This window comes from Porites lutea, chromosome 6, assembly GCF_958299795.1.
Source record: "Porites lutea chromosome 6, jaPorLute2.1, whole genome shotgun sequence".
NCBI lineage: Eukaryota > Metazoa > Cnidaria > Anthozoa > Scleractinia > Poritidae > Porites > Porites lutea.
In genome coordinates, this window is record NC_133206.1 from 5546883 (window position 1) to 5560555 (window position 13673).

The following is a 13673-nucleotide window of genomic DNA, read 5'->3' on the forward strand; positions in this document are numbered from 1 at the left end:
TTAGATAACCTGTGAAGTCCTACATAGTCCACTCAACAACGAGCTAACTGAAGAAAAATTATTATGCCAAGATTTATTATTGATCTTGAGGTCAAGTAGTAAGTGACACTATACATTACTCGACGAAAACTTTAACACGGTTTATATTGTATATTGCTGGTAATGGGAGGAGGAAAATAAACAGGGACACCCAACGAGAATATAGTTCAAAACCACTTACACATAGCATTGTTAAACGTATTGTAGTATTTAAACGGTAGATATAGTCATATTTTCATCCACTAAAATTTTTCATCTGTTCGGATTTCCTTGCTGAAAGTCTAGTGATCCGAAAATTCTAGGGATCAAAACTTACCTTTTCGAAAATTTCAGCCAGAAAAAAGGCTCCCGAAAATTCTAGGTGACCTGTTTGGGGTAAAAATCCGTGAAAAATTGGCAATTATACCATTTCGAAAATCCTAGGAGAAGCAGGCGACCAAGATATTTTACAACAAATGTTCCGAAAATTCTAGATCTCAAATCGTCTTCCGAACAGATATTTTCCGAAAATTGACGTTGGGTGCCCCTGAATAAAGCGCCTGTTACCAGCCCATTGTTCTGGCTCTTCCCACGTTCACCACATGAATGTTGCGTTCCGATTGGTTGATTGATGACGCGTTGTTCTGGGGAGATTCTGGCATGTTTGTCTGAAACAAAATGGCCGTCACGCAGTCATGTTCTTTTGACGATGCTGTTCGAGAAGCTTTCGTTTATTTCCAGATGTTCCAGAAATAAAGGAAAAACAAAAGAGGAAAGATGTTCTTGGATTGCTTCCAACTAGGTTTGGATAAAATCTCAAATTACTAACTTTTCGAAATTAAGTGTTGACAGGCCAAACACTACTCATAAGCTCGTGATAATGTGAAACGCATGAACATGGAATTTGTTTGAACAACAGGTTTTCCCTCTTTCTTCCTCGCCGCTGTTGCCAAACTGGACATAAACTAGGCTGACTGGGCAAATCTTACTTTATTAATTTTGCCGCACCGAGTCTTACATTATTGAAGGTGATTTTTGCCAGTAGTTGTTATTCCTGTGGTTTTATGCTGCTGTCGGTGTTTCTGGTAGACAGAAAGGTGAAAATTTTCGTGTAATAGATCTTGTTTTTGTTGGTCCTTTTAACATCAACGCCGTTAGTCAATACTTGTGGGCGTAGGTGGGCGGAAGAGGAGAAAAAAGGACTGGTAACAGGCGCTTTATTTTTCTCCTCCCTTCGTCTTGCGCTTCGCGCTCGTTTCGCGCTACACTCAAACTGCCGCGTTTGCCTTGCTTGGCTCATAAAGCGCCTGCTATGCAGGCTACTGTAAAGAAAAATTATTATGAGAATATCTAGGAACATACTTAGGGTAAAACCAAGGAAGCCATACTTCAGGGTTGTCATCAAGAACAACAGAAAACGCTGTAGATTCAAACTCATAGTCCAAGCTATAGGACTTGCTGATTAACTAGAACTGCATGATCAGCGAGAGTGGCTTACCGATGGCTTGAGCGATGCTCAGAAGCTTGCGCAGAACGTTTTTCAGCCCTGAAGACCAACATTGACGTCACGTAGTCTCCAGACCATCGCGCGGCAATTTTAGAAACGTATTCGTGAAGTCTTTGGAAATGCTCGGATTTTGATCTTTTATCTTTCTATAAAAGCTTGGGAAAAAATCTTTACCATAATCTCATTTAGGATGGTTCTTTTTAGTGTTTGGTGAAGGTAAAGCGACAAACAAAATATTTGAAGTTTTTTGGTTCATTTGACCTTTGAAGCTGAAATCTTGTTTCAGGTTGATTAAACTCTTGGTGGCCTAATGCAATACTCTCTAAGGCGTCAACTGACTCGTATTGCTTTCAACAAAGAGTAGAGGGCTTAGGACAGCGCTGATTTTAAACCACGCAACAACAGTTTTAAGAACCTATTTGCATGTGAATACATCTGGTATTGTATTGTATTTTTTTGTATTGTATTGTATTTTTGCTTTAGTCTATGGGAGTTTCGACGCCTCATCGCATTAATTTGTCCATGTGAATATTAATATATTCATTCAGTGACACATACTACGTCTGGGCGGCCTGTGCTTGATGCCAGCGCTCTCACTACAATAGTCGTACTCGATACGCCTAGAGCCTAGAGCCTTTCGTGATATTTATGGAAAACGTAATTTACCAGGTAAGATCGACAAAAGGATTTTAAAGTAATAAGAGACACTCACTGGACCCAACTGGGACAGCAGCATTGTGTAAAGCAAAGATTTCCTTGGACATTGCGTAATTGACACGGCGTGGGTCCTTGACTTGCTTGCGTTGACCTTTGTGCGATGGATAGCAACATGTCGAACTTTTACGACCTCTCCAGTCGACTGTCAGGTCTCTTCTGTGTTTAGGACAGATGGTCATGGCTGCTACTCTGTCTTGAGATAAATCGAAGTGTCCTGCTCTGTTCAAGATGAGCTCCTTCTCAGTGATTTCTATTCCTTCGGATCGCCATCCTCGCTTGCTACTCACACCAAGTCCCAGTAAGTGTGGTGTTATGTCTTCTTTACAAGCATCCAGCGGCAGAACATTTGTACAAGATCCGTAAGAACTACAAGGTGACTCTTGTGAAGCGAACGAACAGTACATATTTTAAAGCAAGTGTGGTACAACGAAAGTACGCAAATTTCGGCGAGTCGTAAATGAAACCTGATAACCCAGCGGCGCGCGAGACATATAGATGTTGCTCGGTCTCAAATTACGCAGCTACAATTATACGTGTAAGTCGTTAATTAATTTCTTAATTTCATATTTTGGCAAACAAAAATTTTCTGCAAAATCCAAGTAAAAAATATTCTCCTGAAACTTTATATGACTGAAAATTCGTCGCAAAGACAATTTAAAAATCGTCCATTCATTTCTTTATAATTAATTCTAATTAATACGTCTGCTTTATAATTTGTATCATACGTGTACGACTGCAACGGTTTCCGCTGTTCCAAAGTAAGGTTGATTTCTTTTCAATGCAGTATCCTTTCCAAATTATTATTTTTTTTATACGGGTGATGAAGTTTTCAGCCGTCTATAGTTACAATTTAAAGGCCATTACCAAAAAGCAAGGTTACATGCTTTATGCAAAATACCGCAAAATCACGTTCACGAAAATAGGCTTCCTGTGAAAAGGGTTTCTTGTACCAATCAATACATTTTTTCTTTTGACTTAGAAGGGTATAGACTATTGTAAAATGGAATTATTTAACAAATAAACAACCGCACTTTCAAGAAAATGGGCTTAGAAAATCGCCGAAATTCGCTGTCCTGTAACAGTCACGCAACATACCCGGGTTAAAACCCTTGGGCAAAATTACCGTTACACTAAAAATTTGATTTTATGCATCCAAAACGTTTATTTTAAGGTACTTTAGCTTCAGAAAAAAATCTGTGCACTACTTCCTTAAGGAAAAATTGTTTTAGACCCGAGAAATTGCCATTGTTTTTGGTGGTTTTTAGGGCTTCCCTTGGCCAAAAACTAGGGGGGTGGTCAATCTCGGGAGTGAAAAGCCGGAAAATCTTGTTAATGTCACCAAAGTTAATCTTATCAGCTTGGTTTTAAATGCTGAAAAAATAAAGGAAATCGGCTGACCCCAATCTTTTGGCACCGCCCGGTTTTCTCTGACAATCGGCTCTTAAACGGTAGATATAGGCATATTATTATCCCCTAAAACTTTTTCATCTGTTCGGATTTCCTAGCTGAAAGTCTAGTGATCCGAAAATTATAGGGATCAAAACTTACCTTTTCGAAAATTTCAGCCAGAAAAAAGGCTCCCGAAAATTCTAGGTGACCTTTTTAGGGTAAAAATCCGTTAAAAATAGGCAATTATACCATTTTTCAGATGTTCGAAAATCCTAGGAGAGGCAGGCAAGCAAGAAATTTTACAACAAATGTTTCGAAAATTCTAGATCTCAAATCGTCTTCCGAACAGATATTCTTCCGAAAATTGTCGTTGGGTGCCCCTGATTCAAAACTATTACTGATATCAATGATGATTTAGCTTATGTCTCTGGATGGAAATCTCATGATTATTTCGAATAGTCATGCACTCAAACTTAGCAAAATTTTTGTGCCTCTTACTAATAATTTTTATTTATACGAGGTAAAATAGGACGCCTCTGTATGTCAGCTTACGTAACTGAGACGCTTCTAATGTGAGACGCTTGCTAAGTATGTATTACCCTATTGCGAGTTTATGCAATGTCGAATCTGCTTGCATTTAAGCATCAAGATTAAGTTCTCATTTATTACTTTTTAAATACCAAAGTCACAATTTTGTTTTGATATATCCTTAATACTTTACAAAGCTTTTCTGCATCCCAGAAATATTTGCCCCCTTCCAATTTTAATCGTAATTATACTTTCGAGAGATTCAATAGGTGAAATTCAATCATGAGATCAGTTTTGCCTAATTTGTTTGAGAAAAATGAATATGAAGAATTCTACAACAACAACAACAACAAAAACAAGAAAATGTAGACAAAAAACATTGCATTATTAATATCAGTTGACTGCAAGTTCGCATAACACAACATTAACTTGAGCGGCCTTGAAAACAACCCATTATAATTGATTGACCTATGAACATCATCCCAGAGTGGAGAGCACTAGGCGAGTTAAACAACAATAAGGTGGTTGCAACTTCGCTGGGTTCATTCTTTTATTTTACATTATTTTTAAGTTCATTTTTTGCCTTTTATATATCTGGAAATTTTAAACGCTAGAATTATATGGTGAACAAGGCTCTCTGCCCACATCATTCAGAATTGCGGCCAGACTAATATCGATTTCAAGAAAAATTCAGGTTTTTTGCCACAAGTTAGTGATACCTTATACGCATAAGATATGCGTGCTTTCTAAGCACAAACTAAGTGAGATTAACTAGGTAAAATTTGAACAGCCGCATACTAAAAAAACAGAGATTACGGCGTAGAATTATTTTGAAGAAATTAGAAACGTGAAGAAGCGTGTTCGACGGGATTTTACTTTCAATCTTCATGACCTGCGAAGAATAGTTAGAAGCAAACACAGCTACAGGAATGAAAATTAAAGCACCTAAGAAAGACAGCTGAACAATCTACAGTCTCCTGTATTACATGTAAGGCCTGAGAGAGAACAAGCTGTCATTTTTACAGCAGAGTCGAATATTTATTATTTTACCGTGTAAACTTGATAATAATATTTGTATAGTCGATGTTACTCCGTGCTAAGTTTTTCATGGCGGTTTAAGGTTTTTTAAAGACGTCGCCTTAACTACAAATGGAAAAAGAATTTAGTTTCCGCCATCCAGAAAAAAATGGCCATTTCGCGAGACTAACTAGGATCAAAATTCGTCCATACTCTTCGTTACTTCTTTTTGGTAAAAGCAAGAAATAGGCGCGGCTTGTCTTTCATTTAGCAACTGAATTATAAATATTGCTTTTTAGTTCTTCTTTGTATAGCGCATTACTTACTAAAACCAACTTAATTTTGATAGGATTTTAAACACTTGTCTACTTATCCATAACGGGTTGCGTACAATCATTCTGGAGGTAACAATCATTTGTTTGCCCTTCGAAGGCAATGAAACGATTTTGCTTTTAATTCCCGTAACAGTGTTATTAATTCAAGATTTATTATTGATCTTGAGTTCTCAAACTCATTAATAATTCATTAAGAAAATACAAAGGAAATTAATGCTTAATGAGTGTTTGGAAATCGGATGAAACACTGCTTAGTATTTGCATCCTTAATTTCTCCTTCAAAAATGATTTTGTTTGAGAAGAAATATCAAACATTCGACACAGTGTTTCATCACCAGATGAAACACCTCGAAGTTCGTCAAAAATACTCCGCTGCGAGTCGTATTTTCAACTCTCGTCTCGGTGTTTCATCTGGTGATGAAACACTGCATCTCATGTTTGATATATTACGTCAAGTAAAACACTATACATTACTCGATCAAAACGTTACCACGGCTTATAGTTTATATCGCTTGTATGTTACTATTAAATTTGTTGTCGTTCGCAGATTGAGGCAGTCGCTTGCATGTATCAAAGTTATATTTTTTGGATATCATGTTGTATGTTGTGATACGCATGGAACCGTCACACTCACAAAAATGGCTCAAATGCCGTTTTATAATACCATAAGAGTTAATCAAACCACGGAGCAACAGGTTTTCCCTATTTTCTTCCTAACAGCTGTTAACAAACTGGATATAAACTAGACTGACTGAGCAAGTCTTACCTTTGCCGCACTGAGTCCTGTGGTTTTATGCTGCTGTCGGTGTTTCTGATAGCCAGAAAGGTGATAATTTTCGAGTAATAGATCGTGTTTTCGATGGTCCTTTTAACATGGGCGTAGGTGGGCGGATTAAGAGCCAGAAAAATGGACTGGTAACAGGCGCTTTATTTTTCTCCTCCCCTCGTCTTGCGCTTTGCGCTCGTTTTGCGCTTCGCTCAAAATGCCGCGTTCGCCTTGCTTGGCTCATAAAGCGCCTGCTATGTAGGCTACTGTAAAGAAAAATTATTATGAGAATATATAGGAACATACTTAGGGTAAAACCAAGGAAGCCATACCTCAGGGTTGTTATCAACAACAACAGAAAAAGCTGTAGATTCAAACTCATAGTCCAAGCTATAGGACTTGCTGATTGACTGGAACTGAGAGTGGCTTAACGTTTTTGCTTGAGACTTCGACTGACAGGAGTGTCTCTGAAGCCTAGCTTTGCATACATGTATTAAGATGTCACTTTTTCTTAATGAATATGTAATTTAAGCTTATTTCCATCCCAACACAATACAATGCTCGTATTTTCATCAATTTTTAATGTTACTAACCGGCCCCTTCTGGCATTTATTAAAAGCAAATTACAATCTTTAAAAAAGAAAAGAAATTAAATATTTTCACATCGCTGCTTTAGCTCCTGAGTCCAATCTGGTCATCGTGTAATAAAGAATTGCTAGAAAGAGTCTTACAGATGCAGAAGAGAGCTGCACGCAAAATATTGGACGCCGAAAGAACAACACGCACATTAACTATGTTTAATGAACTTAAGTCTGGATTCCATTTTTTTATCGAGGCAATTTTAAGTTAATGTTCTATAGCCTTTAATAGAATAGAGGGTACAACTCCAGATTATATTAGTTCTATATTAAAGACAAATTCTGAGATTCACAACCGATCCACTCGTTTTGCAAATTTGAATTTTCATTGCCCTGTTTTTAAGAAAAACCCAGAAGGAGGCCGGACCTTTAGCGTGCAAACTATTAGAAATTGGAACGAACTATCCATGGAAGTAAAGAAGGTGAAAAATGTGAGATCTTTTAAAAAGAAATTGTATACGAATTTGATCGCTGAGCAAAAAGAGACAGGTAATTTTGAATAACTATCTTTTAAACAGTTTTTAAATAGTTTTGAATATCTTTTAAATATTAAGTCTGCAAAATAACTTGTTTTAGTATAGGTAATAGCATGATTTGTAGTGATATTTGGCATAAATACCACGAGTGATATTTCAAAATTGTTACCTGTAATTTCACGAGCCGTTAGGCGAGTGAAATTTTGAGACAATTTTGAAATATCACGAGTATATCACGTACAAACCATGCTATTAATTGTTTATGCTACTACCAGCAAAAGGTTTGTAATTTTCACATGTAGGTATTTCAAATTAAGCTGAAATACCGCTCCTCTAAGCCAAACAAATTGCAGAAATTTCTCATGTAAAAGTATGACAAACGTAATTTTACCAGCCGTTGGGCGAGTGAAATTTGAGACAATTTTGAAATACCACTAGTGGTATTTATGCCAAATATCACGTACAAATCATGCTATTATTTGTTTATACAGCTACTTGAAATAACCTTGTAATTTTCGCATGTAGGTTTTTCAAATTAAGCTGAAATACCACTGCTCCAAACCAATCAAATTGCAGGAATTTTTCATGTAGTATAAGATAGTAAATAGTTTTTAAATAGTTAAAATTTCCAAATAAAACTGTTTTTTAATTGCCTCTTTTAATGTTAATTTTTATCTTTTTAAAGGGGATAGTGTAAAATTATTTTAATACTAATTTTGTTTTTATATTTTCATAGAGGGCCACAAGTTTATCAGTTTTTTGATAACTGTCACGTGTTTACCCTCTTTAAATAAAGGCGTTACCTTACCTTACCTAGCATTCAGCGTTATGTTCTTCTGTTTCTGAGAAGTGGATTGCAAGTTAAAGTGATGGAAATTTCGCTACGACCGATATTTTATTTAGCAAATCACATGTATACATTTTTCAAAAGGTTCAATTAATGAAAGCATTGCAGTGTATTTAAAGCGGCCCCTCTGGGCATTTAAAAAACAAAGAACAAATTCAATAAATAATAACACAAGCGCAATATTTTCGCGTACCCACGGTAGCATTCAGCTTTATGTTTGTCTGGTGATAAGTGGATTTCATAGGCCACTTCCGTGTTCTAAAAACCCTTACTTTCAAATTGAGGCTAGGTGCACAACCTTTCTTGTGAAAATGAGTTTTATTTGCATGAGAATGAAAAATGATTTCCATATCAAAGGCTGAGCACCTACCGTCGTTTTGAAACACAGGCCAGGGGGAACTCGGAAACGGCCTATTGAAAGAGGCTGAAATAAAATGTGTGCATTTTTCTCTACTTCCGAAAAATTTATTCAGCACTGAAATCTGCTCAAATTTTTCAAAAGCTTAACACAGTGAGGAGCCCCACTGCGAACGTTTGGTCAGATTCTCCGCCAGCGGGATACATCAGCAGAATAACTACAAGCTGAAGGCCGAGAAACGACTTGGACCACAGGCGGCCCAGACGAAGGGTATGTCAATAACATGGACAAAACGGGACGAGTCCTTGAATCTCCCATGACCTAAAATAGTCCAGGAGTCAAAATATAACAACAATTTTTCTTTAGTGGATAGTACCTAATTCGACAAAACGCCACTTTAAGCCGGGCCAGGAAAGACAAGGAGACGTTCAGTCATAGGTCTGTTAGCTTTGTTTTGTCATTTTTTGACTTCTGGACTGCTTTTAAAGAGTTCATGGGAGGTTTGACGACTCATTCCATTTTGTTCAAGTTATTGAAAACTGCACATAAGGGTTTGTTTTGCTCGCTTCAAGCAAATCCAGCTCCAGAAATTTTTTACGGGCAAAGATTTAATCGTATGAAGTCACTGGCTGCAGTTGTCGTTCTAAGCTACTTCACAGCGAGTGAAAAGGAAAATTTGCGTACTGAAAGAAAACAGAAGTATGTAATTAAAAATGAAAAAAAAAAAAACTTTGACTATTATTACTTGAGCAAAAGAAAAATAATCTAAGTAGTCTTTTCTTCTCGAGTAAGCTTACGGGGTCCCCTATAGTTCCGAGAACGTTTTAAGCGTACAATTTTGTTCACTCGCATGCGTTAGCATTACGGTTCTTTGACTGAAGACAAGGATAAAGCTGGTTCTGCAAAGGTAAATAAATCTGGGCATGTAAAAACGCAACCGTAACTACTAATAATAGAATTAAGCGGGTATTAATTCAGCCCGGCGAAAGAAGGCGGAGCACTGTACACAAAATCAACTCACAAATCGAATGCACAATTATCAGAAGAATACAAACGTCTTTGGAAATTCTCAAAACGTCTTATTCCATTTCATACTGACGGAATGATCAGTTTTTACTCTAACATTGGTTGCTCTGAATCTAAAGTAATTTTCAAGTGACTAAAAAACAACCACAACAAAAACAAAAACAAATAAAAAGGCTTTACAAGGAGAAAACGTTCGCACCTCGTGTATTTCATTCAGTCTCAGTCATAGCTCTCACAGAACGACACAAAAAAAACGCAGTCGACAAACAGAAAAGCCCGCCTTGAGCCTGCAATAAGGGATGCGCAGACGATTCGCCCCGACGATCCGCCCCGAAGACCAACATTGACGTCACGTAGTCTCCAGTCCATTTGCGCGGCAACGTTTTCGTGAATTCTTTGGAAATGCTCGGATTTTAATCTTCTATCTTTCTATAAAGGTTTGGGAAGAAAAATCTTTACCCAAATCTCATTTAGGATGGTTCTTTTTAGTGTTTGGTGAAGGTAAAGCGACAAACAAAATATTTCAATTTTTTGGTTCAAGACCTTTGAAGCTGAAATCTTGTTTCAGTTTGATTATGACGGAACCCACCAGGAAAGTGAGTAATTTTATTCTCGGTGGACAAAAACCTTGTACCGAAATAATTTAAAAAATATTGCATTCTTGTTTACATTTTTGAAGGTCTAAGGATGTAATTAGTCATCTGTGATAACACCAGAGAAAATTCTTCATGGGAGTCCGAGAAAATGAATGTCAAATTTCAAGAACTGCGAGAACATAGGTAAATTTCTTAAAATTTATTTGAAAGATCTAATTTTGTAAAATTTGACATTCATTTTCTCTAGTTCCCATAAGAAATTTTCTTTGGTGTTATCACAGATGACTGATTACATCTTTTGCCCTTCAAAAATGTAAATTTGAAGCCAATATGCTGTAAATCTGATAATTCTGGTTCAACGTTTTTGTCCACTAAAAATTAATATTACTCAATTTCCTAGTGGATTCCATCTTAAACTCTTGGTGGCCTAATGCAATACTCTCTAAGGCGTCAACTGACTCGTGTTGCTTTCAACAAAGAGTGGAGGGCTTAGGACAGCGCTGATTTTAAACAACGCAACAACAGTTTTAAGAACCTATTTGCATCCCGGAATAATTACATCTGATATTGAAAGACACCTACATCAGCAGTTATTCCGAATTCATCTGACCCAGAACTGCAAATAAAATCTTACTGAATAGTGGCGTAGAAAAAGCGGATTAGAGAAAACCTCTATGGAATATCTTTTAAATGAACTGAACTGTCTTGGAAATATTTACTCCTGACGTTGTGGCGCTTTTCCGTTCATATTTAAAGGATGTAAGACGTAACTGGATCCATTTCTGCAGCTGTGGACATCCAAACGGCCATTACTGATATCAATGATGATGTAGCTTATGTCTAGCTGGAAGGACATTTCATGATTATTTGGAATCATCATGCACGCACTCACACTTAGCTAAATGTTTGTGCCCCTTGATAATAAATTCAGATTTTTTGCCACAAGTTAGTGATACCTTTTTAAAGGTACTCCAGTACATGCAAGTTTGCCTAAGACAACATTAACTTGAGCGGCGTTTGAAAACAACCCTGGCCATTAATTGATTGGCCTATGAACTTCATCCAAGAGTGGGGAGCACTAGGCAAGTTAAACAACAAGGGGGTGGTTGCAACTTCGCTGGGTTCATTCTTTTATTTTATATTATTTCATGTTCATTTTTTGCCTGTTATATATCTGGAAATTTTAAACTCTAGAATTAAATGGTGAACAAGGCTCTCTGCCCACATCATTCAGTCAATGGCGGCCAGACTACTCTCGATTTTAAGAAAAATTCAGGTTTTTTGCCACAAGTTAGTGATACCTTAATACGCATAAGATATTTATGCGTGCTTTCTAAGCACAAACTGAAGTGAGATTAATTAGGTAAAATTTGAACAGCCACATACTGAAAAACAGAGATTACGGCTTAGAATTATTTTGAAGAAAAGCAACGTGAAGAAGCGTGCTCGACGGGATTTTACTTTCAATCTTCATGCCCTGCAAAGAATAGTTAGACGTAAACACAGCAACGGGAATGGAAATTAAAACACCTAAGCAAAGACAGCTGAACAATCTACATTCTCCTGTTTTACATGTAAGGCCTGAGGGGGGGGAACAAGCTGTCATTTTTACAGTCGAATATTTATTATTTTAATAGTAAACTTGACAACAATATTTGTATAGTCGATATTACTCCGTGCTAAGCTTTTCAAGGTTTTTTTAAAGACGTCGCCTTAACTACAAATGGAAAAGAGAATTTAGTTTCCTCCATGCAGGGAAAAAAAAATGGCCATTTCGCAAGACTAACTAGGATCAAAATTCGTCCAATTTACTCTTCGTTACTTCTTATTGGTAACTGAAAGCAAGAAATTAGGCGCGGCTTGTCTTTCATTTAGCAACTGAATTATAAATTGTTTTCGTTCTACTTTGTATAGCGCATTACTAATTAAAACCAATTTAATTTTGATAAGTTTTTAAACACTTGTCTACTTTTCCATAACGGTTGCCTACAATCATTCTGGCGGTAACAATCATCTGTTTTCCTTTCGAAGGCAATGAAACGATTTTGCTTTTAATTGTCCTAACAGCTAGTGTTATTCAAGAGTTATTATTGATCTTAAGGTATCATCCACCCTTGAGCACCCTTCTCGCGTTGATCGGCGCTAGCGCTTTTGCTTTTAATAAATACCCCCCATAAACCGTACATTTTCTTAAAGCTTAATAGTTCCAGATTATTGCCTATTCCTTTTAAAAAATCAAAATATTAACGCGATTTAGAACTGAGAAGCTTTTTTGTGAAAGTGGGTGTCACTGTAAATTTAAGTCCAGGCCAGCGAAAAATAAACGGAAGAAGCCAATTAAAATCGCATTCGCTTCTTAACACGTTAGACTAAAAAACCGTGTCTCAGATTTTTGTCAAGTGCGTTTGTTCTTTTGTTATAAGCAGTTGAAGTTAGGGATAGCAAATCATTAGCACTACCTGTGAAAAAACTACTCTAACTCGAAAACGAAAAAAGAAATCAAAATTCGCAGACACGATTTTTTGGAAAAACTATCTGACAGTAAGTTTGCCAAATTTCAGCCAAATTGGTTCACGGGTCGCCGACTTGGAAGTTAAAACGTACCCTCAACTTTCCCCGATTTTCATTTCGAGAAAACAGTGGAAAAAGAGTTTTGGAGGCGTATTAACCGTGACGAGATTATAACCGATTATAACACCAAAGCTGTCAATTTTGATGCATACCAGAGAAGGGACAACAATAGTGACACAGCAGGAAAAGGTTAAAAACGAAATCTGACAACAATTTATTTCAAAGGCTCTGCTCTGTTCGATCCTTTCTGTTGTCTAGAAAGCATCATTACTTATTTGCGACGCGCAGTTTTCATTTTCGCACCGGGCAAGCCAAGTTGAGCCAAGCCCACTTTTACTCGATATTCGACACATTCCCTGGAAAAATTGACAACAAACCGCTTCCTGGAGTTTTTCTTGAAGCTTCTCTCCCGCTACAATAGACTTTTAAAACAGTCCTTCGTCCGATTTTTATATGGCGCGGGACCTCTCTCGACTTCGTCGCCCGCCTGACCACTTCGCGGCCAAAAAAGCTTGCCCCGGTCGCTAAGAAACTCGTCAAACTCGATTCCGCGGTGGTTTCAATGGTTTTCATGAGCTTTGTCATCTTTTAGGCCCTTTTCTTGATTGTAGTAGTAGCCCTTACCGCTCTCTGCTAATTTCGAAGCTCACTCTTTGCAAAACGATTTTGTCGTCTTCTTTCGTCTTCGAGTCGTGTACGAAAACGGACAAGCTTTTTTTTCTTCTTTGGAGGCATTCACTCCCAAAATCCAGGGAAAAACAGTGAGTACTATACTTGTAGACACGGTTGTAGACCACGATTTCTGTCAAATTGCGTGATTAGCTTGGTTCAACAGCGACATGCGTATCAAGTATGACAGCACTTGTCAACGATCAATTAAAATA

General features: G+C 37.2%; 1 protein-coding gene across 5 annotated transcripts in view; it reads right to left on the reverse strand.

Moving 5' to 3' along the window:
* The window catches only part of LOC140940944 (polyunsaturated fatty acid 5-lipoxygenase-like), a 63713-nt gene that overhangs the window by 19159 nt on the left and 30881 nt on the right, over positions 1–13673 (reverse strand). For 3 of the 5 annotated variants that reach the window (XM_073389906.1, XM_073389905.1, XM_073389903.1), the window contains exon 1: positions 6610–6753. The exons of the other annotated variants lie outside the window; for them this stretch is intronic. In XM_073389906.1, the coding sequence (XP_073246007.1) occupies positions 6610–6659 (50 nt within the window). In that variant the 5' untranslated portion in view covers positions 6660–6753. Of the gene's footprint in view, positions 1–6609; positions 6754–13673 lie in introns of those variants that run through there. 5 annotated transcript variants of the gene reach the window in all.